We start from the raw sequence: 18,741 nt of genomic DNA on the forward strand, positions 1-18,741 counted from the left end.
TTCATGGCCGGGCATGGGGCACACACCTGTCATCATGGGGCACACAGCTGTCATCCCAGCCACTCGGGAGGCTGAGGCAGGAGGATCGCAAGTTCAAAGCCAGCCTCAGCAAAAGTGAGGCCCTAAGCAACTCAGGGAGACCCTGTCTCTAAATAAAACACAAAATAGGGCTGGGGATGGGGCTCAGTGGTTCAATCCCCACCTACCGCCCCCCCCCAAAAAAAATAAAGAACTCCAGTTTCCTTTTTCCTCAATCCCTGGGAAGGGAACACTCTCCTGCCTGAGTTGTTGGTGCTGGACGCTTGCCCTGGGTTGGTCAGAAGACAAGATGGCGGCCTGGGTCTTTCCTGGAAGGTGGATGCTAGAGAAGAGGGACGGGAATTCCCTCACACTGGCTTCCCTCGGGGACCAAGGTGGAGCCCCAGATCCAATTGTATCCATAGGAAGGAGGGGAGCTGGCTCCCCCTTTCTCTCTGTCTATAGAGAAGGAAACTTTCCCCACAGTTCCTCAGCTCCTCTCCCCTCTCCTGCTGTTGGCCAGAGTTTGCCATCTGTTTCATGCTCCAGCCAGGTGCCAGACAGCAAGTAGCAACTGGCCTAAAGAAGCAGATGGCAAATGGAGGAAGGAGGTGACCCTGGACAGGCCTGAGCTCTGTGATGCAGGACAATGCCCAGATTGCCTGGCCAACCAACAGTGTCTGCCCTCACTGTCACCAAGAAGGTCTGAGGCTCACTGTGGAGCCATCAATAGGTTACTTTTTTAGGGGCCCATGACCTGGGCCTACCCACAGGGTCAAAAGGCCTCCCAACCCCGAGATACAGTGACTTCTTCAGTGCAAAATTTGTGCTTTTACAGTGAAATAATTTGGGCTATGAATTTTCCTATGAATGCACTTTTAGCCATATATCAACTTTTTTCAAATTAAAAAAATTTGAGGATTTTAGTTTTAATTATCTATGACTCAATAGCTTTTAAGAGAATTTAAAAGTTTTCAAGTCTTTGAGATTTAAGTCCAGTAAGATCTTTAAAATGCCCTTTCCCATTGTAGACATGTACTGGTTATATGCCAAAATATCTTCAGGTGACACATTGTTCCAAAATTGCATTTTAAAAACCTATTTTTTTTTTCAATTATCCGTGTCTCCTGATTATGTCAAGGTCTCAGTTTGGTGCTTCTGGGTTTTATTTTAAATTTTCTTTAAATAATCTCTGTTTTAAATAGTGAAAGATCTTTTGGCTTTGAACTTCTGGAAGAACAGAGTGGTTTAAAACATTTGAATTTCTTTTTCTTTTCAGTTATAAGAGCTGTTTGATGCAAGCTCTGTTTCTCGAGATTAAGTAGTGCCCTCAAGGAAAGTTTTGTGTTTAATGGGGAGGGGTCCCAGGGATTGAATTCAGGGGCACTCACACACTGAGCCCCACCCCCAGCCCTATTTTGTATTTTCTTTAGAGACAGGTCTCACTGAGTTGCTTAGGGCCTCACTTTTGCTGAGGCTGGCTTTGAACTGACTATCCTCCTGCCTCAGCCTCCCAAGCCACTGGGATGACAGGCGTGTGCCACTACGCCTCATTCAGTCAGTCTTTTGAATAATCCTGGCAGGTAGGGAATAAGAGGTTTCATTCCCTTTATGAACAAGTCACAGAGAGGTGCAATGACCCATTCAGGGTAAATGCAGATTTGAGTCCAGGTGTGGACTCCTCTCCTCCTCCATGACTCCTCCCCATTGTCCCCTTCTTAATTGCTCACTCATGTATTTTCTAATAGCTGATAAAAACCCACTTGCACTGTATGAACTCCTCAGGTGTCTCAGGCTTGACCTTAGTGCTTCTACATATATAAGCTCATTTAAGCCAGAGTGACACTATAAAGTTGGAACTCTTAATACAGTCTCTATCCCTGCCCACAGGCATTAGTCAGTCACTTTGTTTGTTTTGTTTTTGCATTTGACAAGGAATCTGAATACAAATTAGCATCAAGGCATGTGTAGCTTCAGGTAGGGCTGGATCTAGGGGCTTGAATGAGGTCATCAGGACTAATTTATCACCTGTGTCTATTTCTTCCTTGGTCAGCTTTGTTCTCTGCCTCTTACCAGACCCGCTGGGGTCCCGTGTTTACTTTTTGTGTGTATGTGTGGGTGCTGAGGACTGGACTCTGTTTCGAGAGTGCTTGCCAGCCACATCCCTCACCCACGTGTCTATTCTGAACCAGTCACTGTTTCCCGGGAAGCAGAATTTTGTCTGGTCAGACTTGAGTTACTTGGTCACCTCTAGAGCTGGGGTGGAACTGGCTTTTCGTATCCTGCAGGCACAGAAAGCAGCCGGACGAGGCTCCCTAGGGAAAGTCGAAATGGTACTAACCGCTCTAGGTGGCATCAGCAGCCCCAGTCTCCCACTCCTCTTTTCACTCCCACCCCTAAAAGTCCCACCTTGGTGCTGCCCTCTGGCTGGGTCACAGCCTAGTCTCCCGCCCCTGCGCTTGATCATGTGACCTGTGTGACTGTTGGGATGTTAGTGGACATGCCTGCCTCCCCCGCCCCAGCAGAGCAGGGACATCCCACTGGTAATCGACACTGGCGGGATTCGAGCCCAGGCACGCTGGGGAGGTGAGGGGTGACAGGTGACGGCCCCGTCACTTCTGTGGCCAAGACCCTGGCTGTCACCTGCCACCTTTCCCAAGTCCCTGCCAGCTTGTCTTCTGTGCCCTTTGCCTTTGAATGCGCCCCTGGCTGCCGTCCACAAGGGTCTCTCATTAAGTGCGCGTGGGTGTGTCTGATAATGATGAGGCACTTGTGTGTCGGGCTTGACAGGAGGGTTTTTCCCTCCTGAGTTTAAAGCACCCTGGGAGATCATCAGTGGTGCCCGAGTCAAAAACAAAGGGGTCCCATCCGGAGAGACAGACTCGGGGATTCCCAGGTCATGCTGCCAAGCGTTCCTCCTCACGCGCCCTCTGTTGACTCGCTGCTGTTAGGATTGTGTTAGAGGAATGCTGCGGATTTTTTTTTTTTTATTTGATCAAAAGCCGTGATGATGAACAGCCACGCTGAGCGGTGCCTCTGACGTTCCTGGATGTGGTCCTGTGCGGTGGGCAGTCAGTCCCCACGCCTCGCCCAGATTCCCGGGGTACGGGGATCATTCTGTTCAGGCTGTGATTAACGTTTGGCTTCTTGGCAGAAGAATTTCTGTGTGAACCCAACGCCTCCTGCCTTTGGTTTTTAGGAATCCAAGGTCACTGGGGACAATGGAGAACAAAGGCTCATCCCAGGATTTTGAGATAGAGACAAAAAACGAGGGTGGTGATGGAGCACAGGATGGGATGGGAGAGGCGTGGGCAGTGGGGACCCCCCCCCCCCCGACCAGGGAGCTCCAGCCCAGGAGGTGTTGTATTCTCAAGGGAATCTCAGAAAGGAGGAAGCCGATGAACCCCGATCAGGCACCTGCCTTGTGTTAGGTGCTGTGCTTGGTGCTGGCATTCATGTCTCAGTTCTGATCCATGAGAGAAGAGGACACGTCTACTAGGAGAGGGGAAACTCTGGGAAAGTCAAAGAATAAAGGAAAAGAAACTTGTTTTCTTTCCTCGAAATTGTCAGGTCTGATGTGATGTGATGCCTGGAACTGCAGCAGTTATGTTGTGGCCATGAGGAGGATCCGCAAAACAGAAGAATGAAAAGAACTTGGGCCCTTGATGACATTAATGAGCTCCTGAATTTAGCCATCTTTTGGCCACCTGACTTTATATCTTCTTATGATTACTTGAGAGAATAAATTGAATCAGGACTTTCTATTAGCTAAAATCATACAGATGCAAGCTCAGAATTTTTACCTCCATTTTACAGTTGAAGAAAGTGAGGCCTGATATGCACCGAGAGTGCCTTAATATGAATTTTCTGGGGGTGGTAGGATTGTTTTTGAGTGTCGATGGCCTCTCCAAACGTGTCCACTTGCCATTTCTCTACAGAGGGCCTTGTGTTAGGGTGGGTGGAGCTGGGACTCAACCCAGAGCACAGCTCTCAGCACCCTGAGGTCCTTAGTGGGGGAGCAGGGGTCGGATCGTGAGGTCAGAGGGTCTTGCTTGCTCTCAGCACCACGTGCAAAGGCACCCGCACTCCCACGGATCTGCCCTTCCGCCATCGGGCGGGGCTGCTGAGATCTGGAGATTGGCCACCAGGGGTCGCTGCGGTCACACCTGGGGGCCTCGGCAGAAGAGACCTGAGGGGAACTTGGAACTTGGGGACCTCGTCAGAAAGAAGCTTCCTGAGCTCCTTCTTAGGTGAGCTGAGTCTGTGAGACCCAGGAAATACCCCCATCCCCAAGAAGGACAGAAGGTGGCCTAAACTCGCCTCTGGAGGATCAAACTGCTGTGTGTCCTTGGACAAGTTGCCTCCTCTCTCTGAACCTCAGTTTTTTTTTCTTTTTCAAAATAGGGGTATTCACCCCCCACTTCTCAATGGTGGGTTTCCTCACTCTCCCCGAGGGTCTTCCCCTGCTTGGTGCCTCCCTTAAGGTGGTGGATGAAGACCAGTTAGGATGTGGCAGTCCCAGAAATAAACCCCATCCTTGCAACTGGGGAAACTGAGTCCCGAAGAGAAGGAACTCCGTTTCCTCAAGTCTACTGGGGGAGGAGAGTCAGAATTCAAAGTAGTTTCCACTGAACGCCTGCGGCTCTTGCACCCCTGTAAAGTCCAAAAATTGTAAGGTTGTCAGGTTCCCCCTGGTGGCTCACACCTGTAATTGCAGCTACTCGGGAGGCTGAAGCAGGAGGATGGCAAGTTCAAGGCCAGCCTCAGCAAAGTAGTGAGACCCTGACTTGAAATAAAAAGGGCTGGGGGTGTGGCTCAGTGGTAGAGCACCCTGGGTTCAATCCTCAGTACAAAAAAAAAAAAAAAGATATTGTAGCCATGGTGGGTTGGGTTCATGTGTTGATCAGCCTCAGGTTGCAGTTGACAAAGAGGTGGCTAGGGTCCCCATCACTTCGCCCAAGCCACATTGCTCACGGGGGCAGACTAGCTCGGTCTGGCCACTCAGCCCCAGTGCCCTTGGGGAGACCCTTCTCACTGTACTAATTCAGGGGCCACCTCTGCCTCTGATAGATCTAGAAATTGAGGCTCTAAGAGGTCCCCCAAGTTATCCAGGGTCACGTGTGGTGGTGGCGGGATGCCGAGGACAGTTTTGTTGCCTCCCCCCACCCCGCTGCCACTCTGGTAAGCTGGTGATGTGGCGATTTAAAGAGAAAATCACCTGCTGTAGCCTCACCTTCCAGGGGTCGGGCCGGAGCGGGCCACGCCCCTGGGAGCGGGCCACGCCCCTCGGAGAGCTCCTGGCGGCTCAGAGGCCACGCAGCCCCGTGGGACCTCACGGGAGCTCCTGGGTCTCCGGCTTGGAGTTGAGGCCAAACGGCGCTAGTTCAAGGTCTTGCTTTTTGGAGGTCAAGTTCGGGAGTCTGAACTTGTCCTGGCTTCCTGGGGGACAGGTCTAAGACATGGATCCGAGTCCAGAAAACAGGGAGCCACCCTGGAAAAGTGGGTGCCTGCTGACTCAGGTCCCTCCACTGCCATCTGCTCCTGGGGCCCCCTCTGCTCTGGGGCAGCTCTGATTGCCAGAAGACCGGGCCATCTCCTGGTGGCCGAGTTGGGACATGTTAGGAATAGTGACGTTAGGTGCGGGCACCCCTGGCTACCGAGGCTGTGAGCCCAGGAGGGTTCCCTGGGGAGGAGGACGTGGGGGTTGACACAGAAGGGTGCGGCTCCGTAGGAGGGTTGGGCCAGGGAGCCCCTTCATCAGCCTGATGTTGGGGTGCCCGGGCTGCGGACCCATGGGCCTGGCTTCTGGAGCTGAACCGGCCACGGGCAGGGGCTGGGAATTTACGTCGTCTGCAGAGCGTGGCAATCGAGAGCTCAGGCTGGGAACTGGACAGGCCTGTGTCCTCTGCCAGCTGCTTCTCCGTCCTTGCCCTCAGCTGGACAAAGTGACGGCCCCTCTCCAGCCCTCGGGACCTCGCGTGTAAAGCACGACCGTGCAGCATGCCGTGCTGAGTGACTGAGAGGATTAGGTGCTGTTCAGCTCTGAGCCCGGTGCCCCGGCTGTTTGCACGAGCCGTGGGCTGTGCTGGTGACAGCAACAACGTCCTGCCCTCTAATCCCCAGGGACTGTAGAAATACCGGGCAGGACTAGACATGCTGGAACAGCACCCGTGCCAGAGGGTTCAGATGGGGAGACTGAGGCACCCAGGGAGTCCATGTCGGGGCAGGTACAGACCCTGGCAAGGCCAGGAGGTTTTCCAAGATGTAAGTGGGTGGGCTGCCCAGACCTTCGGATGCAAGGGACCTGGCCATGAGCTCAGCTGCGGTCTTGCCTCTGCCCTTCTCCAGGTGGGCCCGGGATGGGTGGGTTCTGGGTGAACCAGAGAACAAGCTGGCACTGGGCTGGCCCTGATGGTGGCCACAGGTCCTCTGTGTCCCATGTGTAAATGGGTGCGATGTCAAGGGTGGTTGTGAGATACAAATGAGTGGCTCTAAAGTCCTTTGGCATCCGGGGCCGAGGCTAATCATGCACTATCATGCTCCTTCCCAGGCCCCCCCAGCTCTGCCTCTTGGCTGGGTGCTGGGCTGCCTCACTGACCGGCTTCCAAGGGCCTGGGTCTTACCCAAAGCAGCTGCTTCCTCCCAAAGCCTCTGTTTCCCCCTCCACGGAGGCTGGGCAGCTGCTGGAGAACCCGGTGTCTGGAGCCCAGTACCCTCCTGGGGACTGGCTCCTTGTGCTGCCAGACTTGGGGGCCTGGTCTTGGGGAGGTGGACGCTCCCTCCTCTGCATTGAACTTACTAGTTGGCCACAGGGCCCCACACAGAAGAGGGATGCCTGGCTTCAGACTGGGGGAGGTTCTGAGTTTTCCTGGCCCAGATGTTGGGCTGCTAAGCCCAGGGGAGAAGAGCCTGGGGAAGCAGAAGCAAGACGTGCAGACTTGCTGTGTGACCTTGGGCAGATCACTGCATGTCTCTGAGCCTCAGCTTCTCACTCTCAGACACCTCCCGGCTTGCAAGGTGGTTTTGAGGCTCCCCAAACCAGCTCCAGGCATGGCAGGAGTTCCCTGGGCTGTTCCCCAGGGAGGACACAGCCCCCTTCATCCCCAAGGGCAGGAAGAAAGAGCCAGCACAACCCAGAGCTCCAAAGCAAGCGGACGGCGCAGACACCACTCTGCGTTTTCCTCTTTTTTTTTTCTTTCTCTTCATTTTTAAAACAATATAGTGCGGAGCGCACTTCTCACAGTAGAATATAATGGTCAATTTTAGTATAAAAAAAAAACATTCTCAGAGATTCGTAAATGCACTTAGTGCTTGAACAGGCCTTGGAGAGATACAGTACCGGGCCGAGCGCCAGGAGGGCTGAGACGTGTGGGACTTCAGGCCTTGGGGACTTACTGGGGACCCCTGCCCCCCTTCCCCCCATGATTGAGGGGGCCAGGCCCTGGAGGCCAGTCTGCCAGAAAGGAGTTGGATGGGCTCTCCCAAATACAATCAGTAGGCTGCCCCCTCGCTGGTTCCCGGGAAACTCCCCTCCAAAGAAGGTAAGTGGGGTCCCTCTCGCCAGCCCCCATGGTGCCTCTTCCTCAGGATGCAGAAAACTGTGATAAATATACAAATCTAAGATGCAGGTGGTGTCCTCGAAGGAGGTCCCCTGTGCAGTGCTCAGCTTGCACAACTGTGCCCAGCAGCCCTATAAGATGTATTGGAGGGAAGGGGGTAGATGTCGGTCCAGGGTACAGAGAATGGTGTGTGTGTCGGGGGGGGGGGGGGGGGGGCTGCAATTCTATTAAGAAGAAATCGGGGGGGGGGGAGTCTGAGGGAGGAGGGACTGAGGTGGGACTCTGGGGTGGGAGTGGTCTTCACCTGGATCAAGTGGCAGGGGGACCCTTTGGATCCCATGACTTCCTAAAGCCCCCCTTTGCTCCTTTTTCCAGGAGACTGTGGGAAGAGACTCTGGAGCACCCCATTTCCTCCTGCACCCCACCCTGGTCGTCTGAGCCCCTCTTCTAGAGACCCAGAAAGAGCCATTCCTGCGTGGAGGTGGCTTCTCTCCCCCTGCCTCTGCCGGCCTGGGTGGAGGGAGGCATGGACATCCCCGGCCATCCCCGGCCCCTCCCCGTGTCCTGGGGTGGCCGATGGGGTGGGGCCTCCGAGGTCATCCTGCCTCTCCGGGTGCGCGGCACCGAGGCAGCAGCGGGCCGGGCTTCCCTGCGGACTCTGCGGGCGCAGGGCCGGCTCCTGACCCCGCCCCTGACCCGACTGCAGCCTGCGTCCCGCCCCGTCCGTCCGTCAGTCCGCGCATGCGCCGGGCGGCCTTATCTGTAGACGGGCAGGCGGATGTGGGCGTGCTGGTGGTCGAGCAGCCGGGGCACGGCCACCGTCTCGTAGCCCTTGCCCAGCATCTGCTCCTTGATGCAGGGCGGCCGGATGTCGTTGATGAGGTACTCCAGGGACTGCAGGCTGCTGCTCAGCACCGACGTGTTGCACACGCTCTTGCTGGGCAGGCCCGAGAGGCCGTCGGCCGCGGGCCCCGCCAGCTCGCGCGCCGTCCCGGGCCCCAGCTCAGTCACCGCCACCGCCGCGGCGGCCGCCGGGTTGTAGCAGTCGCTGGTGGGGGTCACCAGCACGCTGTTCCAGGGGGCGGCAAAGTACTGGCCCACGGCGAAGCCGGCGGGCAGCCCCTCGTAGGCCCGCCCGCCGCACGCCTCGGGGGACTTGCTGGCCGCCGCGCTGCTGCTGCTGTAGGCGCGCAGGGGCTGCGGCGGCGGGGGCGGCTTCTGGGGCCACAGCAGGTAGTCCAGGCCGCCGTCGGCGTAGCCTGCGGGCTTGGTGGCCCCCGCCAAGGTCAGGGCCGGCGTGGCTCCCGGGCCCAGCTCGGCGCCCTTGCGGCAGTCGGGCAGCCCCGCGGTGGCCGAGTAGGCCATGCTGGGGAAGCTGGGCACCGGGCCGTGCTTGGCCGGGCTCGGGTGGGGGACGGCCACACCCTGACAGGCGGCGGGTGCAGCGCCGGGGGCCTGGCACTGCTGGTTGAGCTGGTAGAGGATGCTGTGGATGGAGGGCAGGTTGGAGGGCGGCAGGGGCAGCCCGCGGCCGGGCAGGGGGATCACCGAGGCCGTGGTGGCCGCTGCGGGCAGGCTGGGTGGCGGGGCAGGCGCCTCGGGGGGCTTGGGGTAGGCGAGGGGCCCCAGAGTGCTGGGGGCTGGGTAGGGCGCAATGCCCACCTGCACGGTGGCAGGCGACAGCTTGGTCCGCTTGCCTTCTGCGCTCTTGAGCACGCCCTTGGCCGGCCCGGCGGGTGCGGCCCCGCTGGAGGAGGACACGGCGGCCTTGACGATGGCCAGCAGGCCCTGGTAGCCGCTGCTGTGCGGTGGGTAGGGGCTGTAGCGCTGGCCGCTGGTGTCGTAGCCGTTGACCGTGCGGCTGAGGTGCTTGTGCTGCGGCACCCGGATGTTGGTGGGGAAGATCTTGATGGACAGCGGGCTGTTGGCCACCTTCTCGGCGTAGGCGTCCAGCTCGGCCGGGCTCGGGTAGCGGGAGGAATGCATGGAGCTGGCCACCGTCTCACCTGCGGGGACAAAGGCACAGGTGAGGCCCAGAGACTGCACCCTCCTGCTGCCCACGACAGCCAGGGGCCGCCCAGCCCCCTTGCCCTGTCTGTTCACTCCTTCCAAAATTAAAGCTGTGATGTACCGAAAGTGCAGGCCTCATGGGCTTGGCGGACTGTCACAAATGGAGCACACCCAGGTGACAGGTGGCACTGCCAGGATCCCAGAGATTCCTGCGTCCCCTGAAGTCCCCAGCCACACCCAAGTCTTCCTGAGCCCTAACAGGACAGGCTGCTCTTTTCTGGTTTCCGTCTATGATGAGTTGGAGCCCCACACTGCACCTGGTGTCGCTGGTGTCTAGTGCCTGTGTCACTTAACGCTGTTGGTGAGATTCATCTGGGCCCCGTCACTCCTTCACTGCTATTAGCAGTGGGTGGGCACAACTGGCCCTGCCCCAGGGGAGCGGGTCATGATGGGTGGAGCTCCCCACCCCTCTACAGCCCCTTCTGGGTCCCGAGACATCTCTGAGTGCAGCTCACAGCCTCCCAGGGCCGAGGTAGTAGGGACAGGGGCTGCATGAGATGGAAAGACCCTGGGCTCTGGGGTTGGATGGGACTGTGTGGCCCTGGGCAAGCTGGCTACCCAGCCGAGCCTCAGTTTCCCCGCCTGTGGAATGGGTCTGCATGGTGACCTGGAGGAATGAGGTCACCACTCTGGACCTTGGTTTCCTCATCTGTAAGATAGTGCAATGCTACTGTTAAGGCTACCTGTGAGGGGGCAGTTTTAGCGGAACCTGGTGCTGTTAATACCCCTCTGCAGAGCAAGGGGCTCGTGCTGCCCTTCCAGGTGGCGCAGGCGGGGCTGTTGCTGCAGACCCTGCCACTGCCGGCCTCCTCACTGGTCCTCCCGGAGCCTCCCCTGCTTGCCGGCTCCCAGTTGATCTGAGTGAAATGCTGGCCCTGGAGGCGCATGGGCTAAGGGAGTGGACCCAGCCAGGGGGGCAGGCAGCTCTCCAGAGGGAATGGCATCCCAGTGAAGGGCTGAAGCCACAGTGGCAGGGGTGAGGAGGGAGGGGATGGAGATGGGGGGGTGGACATGGCAGGGCAGAGGTCCAGAGGCGAGGGAGGACATCCCGGGTGGGTACCGTAAGTAACCTAGGATGAGCGCAAAGGCCAGAGAAGGCTTGTGTGGGAGGAGGGACGGAGAGGTGCCAGGGAGGGGCTCTCACAGGGGGCAGTGGGTCTCGCTGCAGGGGTACACTGGTGACATCTGGAGAGGTGTCTGGTTGTCACAGCAGGGGGTGGAGGTGCTGCTGGCGTCTGGTGGGTAGACACATGTCCCACAATGCACAGCACAGACCCCCCCACACACACCAGGACCCCCGAGCTCCAAATGTCAGTGGGAGCGGGATGGAGAAGCCCTGCCTGGGGGCAGCGGGCAGCCATGGGCGGAGTCCGGCAGCAGGAAGGGAAGGAAGTGGCATCACACACCGCGCAGGGGCTGGGGCCGTGTCCTTCTGTCCTAACCCGGGCAGGGCAGGTGAGCCCACGGTGGGTCCCCATCCCGACCCTGCCTGGGGCAGCCCCCTCCTAAGTGGCCTCAAATAAACTCAGTGTGGAGAATGGAAATGTCACTTTGGCCAACGGGGGAATCTTTCTCCGAGATTGGATTTAAACTACATTATACAAGCAATTTCATGGACACTTAGCGCCGCTCGGAGAGTCCCTCAAAAAAGGGACCCGTTCTTCATTTGCCAGCCATAAATCAGCAGTTGCTATAATGAGCACAAAAATGTCACTTTTATGCAATTTTACAGATGAACAAAACTGGTGAAATTAGCTGTGGTAACCCGACTAGAGTCAGCAAAACCAGCTGCCGGGGAAAAAATTATATCTGTATGTATTTTCGTTCCTCTTAAAGTCTCTTCCCAAGCAAGTTTCTGCTGTTGTGGTGTGAAAACTCATTTGTCCTCACCATTATACTTCCATTTGGAGTTTATCTTGAGTATCCAATGAGCCACCAACTGTGAAAATGATTAAATCTACAAAATCTATCTAATGGATGGAATAAATTAGGTGTTTAAGACCTTAAGAAGGGGGAAGGAAGCGACCAGTGTTCCCGGCCTCCACTCATTCAAGGAAGGGACATCCTGCCCACCTGCCCAGCTGGGCTCCTGCAGGGGGGTGCGGACCCTCTGGCTCCTGTGGGAGATGACCGTGGTGCCAGGACATGGTGCCATTTGGCAGGCACGTACAGATGCCAGCCTCTGTGCCCAGGACTCTTCTTGGTGGCTCTTGTTTGGAGGACTTGGCAGCTCTGGGGGGTCACAGATAGGAAACAGGTCCTGGCATTCGGGAACTGACCCCCGAGACCCACCACTGCCCAGTGATTCTGACCCCTGAATTCACGCGCTCGTGTGGCACCCCGGACCCACGCCAAGCAGGGCTGGTGAACCGTGTGGCCGGAACACGGAGGATGGGGGCGTGTGGCTGCCGGGGCTTGGTCACAAGAGATGTCGTGGCTGCCTGTGGCTCTGCCTGCATCACTTGCTTAGGGGAAGGCCCACAGGGAGATGAGTGGAGGCCTCTGGTCTCCAGGTCAGAGGGCAGCGCTGGGTGACGTGCTGACCGTACCCTCCTGAGAGACGCCAAGCCACTCAAGGCAAGGGAGAGAGCAGAGGATGGCTGCCGTTTTAAGCCTCCGAGCTCTGGAGTCACCTGCCACACAGAAGAGATGACACCCAGGGTCTCCACTTTACAGATGAGCCAAGGACACCAGGTTTCCCACACAGCCAGCAGAGCGGAGCTGGGACCCATGTCCTCTGGGCCACAGTCACCCTGCCCAACCCAGGCAGGGCCCACGGAGAGCCGGGTGACTCCTGAGCCTCACTCTTCAACGGAATTAAAAGGACCAGAGTCAGCCCAGGGGCTGGCGGAGGCAGGAAGGTGACCCGCTGGAAGCCCCCCAGTCAGGCAGCTGTCACTGCTGCCCAGGCCCCTGCCCTGCCCTGCCCCGCCCCGCTGGCGGCCTGGAGCAGAGTCCTGCCTGGACAGACCCCAGCGGTCCCCCACACCCTCCAGACTCCTGTGCTGGCTTGCTGTGCACCGCTGAGTCCCCAGTGCTCCCAGGAAGAAGCAGATGCTCAAGGACACCACGGTGAACGAATGGCGAGGCCACGACCAGGTACACCATCCCGCCGCTCCCTGTGCCCCAGCAGCTGTCCCCCAGGCCCCACCTGCCATCTCCTGCTCCCCCTGCATGCGGGCAGCATACTGGGCCTCGGGGACCAGCACCCATCAAAGCCGATGAAACCCCCCTGCCTGGTGGAGCTGGCATCTGGGGGTGGGGGACAGCATCCATCCCGCCAACGGACCGAGCAGGAAGGACGAGTGACTGATGTGACTCCCGCAGAGCGGAGCCTGGCCCTCTGACTTGATCGTGAACTGGCGGGGCCACTGGATTCCACTGAAGAGCCTAGAAGTGACGTGACTTCCACAGCCCGCTGTAAAGCCCATGCGACTGGGGTGACGGCTGGAGGCAGACTAGAGGTGTGGGGACCTCGGGGCACTGTGGGGACCTGGGCGTGGACCCCATGGAGGAGCCCGGGCTGGGGAAGAGCCAGGTCACAGGACCCGGCTGGTGATGGGGGAGGGGCCCCCCAGTCGGCTAGCAGCAGGGACTGGATGGGTACCAGAGTGAGCTTTCCCAGGCTCAGGTGGGGCAGGTGGGTGGAGAGAGGCGTTGGTCTCCCTCCCTCCCTCTCCAAGGTGGAACCGGGACTTGAAGGAAACAGCCCCCCGGGCCAACAGGGGCCACCCGAGGAGCGGCAGAGCATCCCAAGGCGGAAGGGAATTTCATCTTTGCCTCTCTGTCATCACCAGTGGCCAGCTATGACCACTACTGACTCAGGATGGGGGACATCCCCCTGGGTCCTGGGGGAGGGGATGCTCTTAACCTCTGCATCTGGCCCTCTTCCAAACATCCTCCTTAACCCTTGGCATCGAGCAGCCTGCTGGCCACTCCAGCTGCCCCTTCTGCCCAGGGCAGAGGAGAGGCTGTGGCAGATGGCCTTACGACACCTGAGGGGTGGGGTGGCATGCAGACTTCTAGTCACAGACCTGGTTCAAATCCCAGCTCAGCTACGCACTTGCTGTGTGACCTCGGTCGTGTGAATGCCCCCTCTCTGAGCCTCAGTTTTCTCTTGTGTAAAATGGGTCAGTGCTGCTGCTGACCTTGCTGGGGGCGGGGGCTTCCTGGGGAGCGTAAAGGGCTGGCCTGGCTTGGTCCCTAGGCCCATGGGCACCGTGGGTGTTGCTGGTGTTGGTTTTACTGAAGCCACCACCACCACCACCTTGGGCTGCGGGGCTCAGACCTCCCTCGGTGCCACCTCCCCTTCAGGCCCCTGGAGGGCGCACTGTGACTTGGAGAGAGAAAGAACGAGGACTGGGGTGTGCAGAAACCAAGGTGCCCGGCTGTGAACCAGGCCCCGACCGTCTCTGCCCACCGAGGCCCCCATTAAGGGCTTGTCAGGAAATGTAAAAGGCTGGCTGGAAGTGCCGCGGATCGTCACCGCCATTAAGTTAATGTTATGGGCCTTTTACAGGTGCGTTAAATAGACGCGGTTATTAACAAGTATATTAAGCCAATTAAAACCAGCCCTCTGAGTGGGATTTAATGTCGCCACAGGGAGAAGGGGAGGGGGCTGGCTGCATGGCTGCCTGCTGGAGGCTGAGGGGGAGGGGGTGGGTGGTGAGAAGCTGAGCTCCGTTGGAGTCCAGTCACGGTTCTGCCACTTGCTCTGGGTCACCTTGGGCAGGGGAGCCTCCAGTCCTCATCTGCAAGAAGGACGAAGGGGTGGCTGTGTCACAGGGCTGCTGAACCTGCTCACCAAGGGCAAGCAGCATTCCTGGCCCCGCTGTCCCCTGGGGACCGAGGTACCTGCCATGGACCTGGGTCTGTCCCTCCAGGGAGAGGCGTGCTCTGTCCAGCCCTCTTGACCCTGCGAGGCACGTTCTGGAGCTGGCCCCAAGTGACAGAGAAGCAGACTGAGGCTCAGAGGGGACAAGTCCCTAGCCCAAGGTCCCAGGACTGGGAGTGGCGAGCTGCAGGCTCCGGAGCCACCTCTTGGATGGCTCTGTGGCCCCCTGGCTCCCACTGGCTCACAGAGCGTGACCCCGGAGCAGCAGTTCCCTGGGTGACCTCAGGTCCTTGGGTGTAGCGGGGCTGCCTGTCACTTTCCCACAGGAGGAGACAATAACAGGTGTGTGTGGCACATAGTAGGTGTTCAGACCTGTTGCCTCCTCCATGAAGGCTCGCCAAGACACACGGGGTGTTATTTGAAACGGGGGAGCGAGAGTGTCTCAGGCTTCAGGACAGAAGGGGCCCCTGGGCACAGGGCCTGGCCCCAGCCCCCAGGGAGAAGCGGCCCCACATCTGCATTCCCCTTCGTGGTGACACTCCGCCCTTGGAGGTGGCAGCCTCCTGAATGCTCAATTAATGTGACACTAATTAGCTGGTGGCACCAGCAGAATCCCTAATGAGGTCGCCCGGGAGGGGGAGGGGGGCTGCCTGGCCAGGGCAGACGCAGCTGTTCTCTGGCCGCTGCTGGAGTGGCAGGGCGGCTCCTCAGCCCTTGGATGTCCCAGGGACTGCCCACCCAGCCCTCTGACCTGGGTAGTGGTCTGAGGGTCAGACCTGGTTTGAATCCAGGTGTTCCAGTTACCAGAAGGGGACCTCTGGGAAGTGACCACAGCCCTCTGCTCCCCTGGGGAAGGAGAGAAGATCGAATGAGCGTGTGTGTCAGAAGGCTGGTATACAGAAGGTGCTCAGCAGAGGCCGCTGCCCAGACATGTGCCCGGACATTCAGGGACCCTGCACACACAGAGGCTGCAGGGGTGCCCAGACACCCGCTCACACCCACACACGCCTCCTCACCCCGAGGCCAGCCAGAGCCCTGGGGTGGCCGAGGGACCCTGTAGGGGAGCCTGGGGGTGCTCCTGTCCTTCTTGGCCTGACTTTCAGCCCTCGCCTGGGCTCGGTTGTGGAGATCCCCCTCCCCCTTTCCCAGTGATCAGGGATCCATGCTGCCTGGTCTCTGCCCCCTTGGCCATATGTCACCCCGTCTCCCTCCACGCCTGTGTGGGCCTGGCACCTCTGTCTTCCCCGCCCACCCGGCCTCAGGCTCCAGCCACCTCTGGGTCCATCCTTCTCTTTCTGGGGCTCTTTCCCGGGAGGCAGTCCGTGGCAGTGTTGTGGACACCTCTCGATGTGTGGCCTCTCTCGAGTGTTCATGTGGTCTGACGCGTCCTTTAGTTGTGGCCTCTCTCTCCTCTTGGACGCACGCCCCACCCTGGGGATGACACTCTCCACCCTTGTCCTTCCACAAGGGGGAGGTCTGCTGTCTGGCTGGGGTTTCTGCGTGTGTACGGTGCGAGGGAGGCTCCACTGTCACTTATTCCCGAAGGACAACCAGTTGTCTCAGCACTGGGGTGCATTCCCGTGACCTGTGGGGCCCACTTACTCCTAGACGGAGCTCACTGTGGCTGTGGGTCCTGCTCTGTCCCCCCTTCAGCCACGGCAGTAAAGCCCAACACCCAGCCCGTACCTTGTCAAGAGTGCCACGCTGGACTTTAGGTCTTTCCTTCTCAACTTCAGAGTGAGCTTTTCAAGTCACACACACACACACACACACACACACACGCACAGCTAAGACATAGGGCTCAGAGGCCGGGCGCCGTGGTGCACACCTGTCATCCCAGCAGCTCAGGAGGCTGAGGCGGGAGGATTGTGAGTTCAAAGCCAGCCTCAGCAACTTAGTGAGGCCCTAAGTAACTTTATCAAGACCCTGTCTCTAAATAAAATCTAAAAAGGCTGGAAATGTGGCTCAGTGAGTAAGTGCCCCTGGTTTAATTCCTGTTACCAAAACAACAACAACAATAACAAATGTAGGGGTTACATTGAACATTTTTCTATCTTGGATCTCTGTCCCTGAGCATGGCACACGTCTAAGTTTATTTAGGCCTTTTAAAAATACCATTGAATAAACTTTTATTTTTCTGTACAAATGCCATTTACGTCTTCTGCTGACTTATTTTATCACAATTTTAAATGTTATACCAGGAACTTAGATGAAATGGACACATTCCTAGGCCTAAACTACCAAAGCTGACTTGAGAGACAGGAAATCAGAACAGACCTAATAGCAAGAGCATGAATTAGAAATCAAAACACTACCCACCACCACGCAAAGCCCCGGCCAGGATGGGTTCGCTGGCGAATTCTATCAAGGGTTTAAAGAAGAATTATCACCAGTTCTTTATAAACTCTTCCCCCAAAGAGAAGAGGAAACACTCTTAAAGTGACCCTGTGAACCCAGCATTACTACCTTAATACCCAAACAGAAGGCCCTCTCCCCCCCACAAAAAACTGTATATATACATAAAACCTCTCTGCGTTGTGAGAGAGAAAAATCCACAACGTACCAGCAAACCAGATCCAGTCACATAGAAAGAACTACACACCGTGACCAAGTGGGACTTGTCCCAGGAATGTAAGGTTGATTCAACATCAAAAAATCAATGAAGGTAACACCAGATCCACAGAAATAAAGGGCAGCTACCACACGGTCACTTCAGTGGAGGCAGCAAAAGCATGTCCCCCTCCACATCCTTCCAAGTCACAGACACCGACACCCTGGGAGAACCCCACGGCCGACTTCATACCTAATGGTCAAAGTCTGAATGTGGCCTCCGGAATGAGGAGGGAGACAGAGACACCTGGTGTCCCACGTGTGCCGCAGGGGGCTTCCGTTGCCAGGGCGATCAGATGAAAAGCAAGGAAGGACCCTCCTATGAGAAGGGAAGGAGGAAGGCCATCTCTAGCCACAGGTGCAAACACCATTCGAATACACAAGTCCCACGAGGCTGCAGGACACAAGGTCACGACACAAAGATGAACTGCATCGTCTACACACTCGCACCGAGCAATTAAAAAATGAAATTAAGGAAATGGGCTGGGGATGTAGCTCAGTCGGTAGAGCGCTTGCCTCGCATGCACAAGGCCCTGGGTTCAATCCCCAGCACCACCAAAAAGAAAAGAAATAATCCCGGGGCTGGGGCTGTGACTCAGTAGCAGAGCTCTTGCCCAGCATGCACAGGGCCCTGAATTTGATCCCCAGTCCAAAAAGAAAAAAAAGAAAGAACCAATTTCATTTACAATAGCATCAAAAATAATAAAGTACAAATGAATTTCAACAAAAGAAGAGCAAGATGTTATCTGAAAACTTAAATAAGTGGGAGGATGCCTTGTCGACGTGAATTGGAAGGCTTGGTTCATCTACAGACCCAGGGCAACCCCTCTTTGAACCTCACCAGGCCTCTTAGCAGAAATCGACAAACTGATCCTAAAATTCACGGGACCCACAACAAAGTCGGAGGAATCACACCTTCTCACCTTCAAACTGACTGCAGAATCTCACTCATCAAGACATAGAGACAGGAACGGAGAACACTGGAACAGAGAACCCAGAAATAAACCGTCACCCTCACGGCGATGTGTGCCAAGGTTTAGGAAGGGTGCTGGGACGACTGTGTCCACGCGTAACAGAAGGAAGTGGGCTGCCTTCCTACACCACACCCACAAGTTAACCCCAAGTCTATCAAAGACCTAAAGGGAGGATCTGAACCTGGAAAACTCTTGGGAGAAAACACGGGGTCCACTGGGGTTCATCTTCAGGACCTTGGATCATACAAAGCCTTCTTAGATAAAATGCTAAAAACCCAAGTGACCAGTGACATTTCAACGTCATCCAAATTAAAGACTTGTGCTTCGGAGGGTACCACGAAGAAAATGCAGAAGATCACCCCAGAACGGGAGAGAATATTTAGGAATCAGGTGTGTGATCTAGGACTTGTATCTAGAAGATATGAAGACCTTCTATAACCTGATAAGAAAGAGACCTGAATTAAAAAGGGGCGACCAGTCAGGGATGGTGGCCCACACCTGTGATCCCAGCCACTCAAGAGGCTGAGACAGGAGGATCACAAGTTCAAGGCCAGCCTCAGCAACTTCACAAGACTCTGTCTCTGAATGAAGAAGTAAAAAGGACTGGGGATGCGGCTCCGTGGTCAAGTGAGTGCCCCTGGGTTCAACCTCCTCAGCCATTAGGGAAACGTGAATT

At 56.9% G+C, this 18,741-nt stretch overlaps 1 protein-coding gene and 1 non-coding gene across 2 annotated transcripts in view; one reads left to right on the forward strand and one right to left on the reverse strand.

The window, feature by feature from the left end:
- Positions 1-7,220: 7,220 nt before the first annotated feature.
- The window catches only part of Fam222a (family with sequence similarity 222 member A), a 47,805-nt gene continuing 36,284 nt past the window's right edge, over positions 7,221-18,741 (reverse strand). The window contains exon 3 of the mRNA XM_077105220.1: positions 7,221-9,583. Coding sequence (XP_076961335.1) covers positions 8,334-9,583 — 1,250 coding nt within the window. The 3' untranslated portion in view covers positions 7,221-8,333. The remainder of the gene's footprint in view (positions 9,584-18,741) is intronic.
- On the forward strand, positions 17,577-17,649 carry Trnaa-cgc (transfer RNA alanine (anticodon CGC)). Its single transcript has one exon. It is a non-coding gene; the product is annotated as a tRNA-Ala (tRNA).

Source organism: Callospermophilus lateralis, chromosome 1, assembly GCF_048772815.1.
Source record: "Callospermophilus lateralis isolate mCalLat2 chromosome 1, mCalLat2.hap1, whole genome shotgun sequence".
NCBI lineage: Eukaryota > Metazoa > Chordata > Mammalia > Rodentia > Sciuridae > Callospermophilus > Callospermophilus lateralis.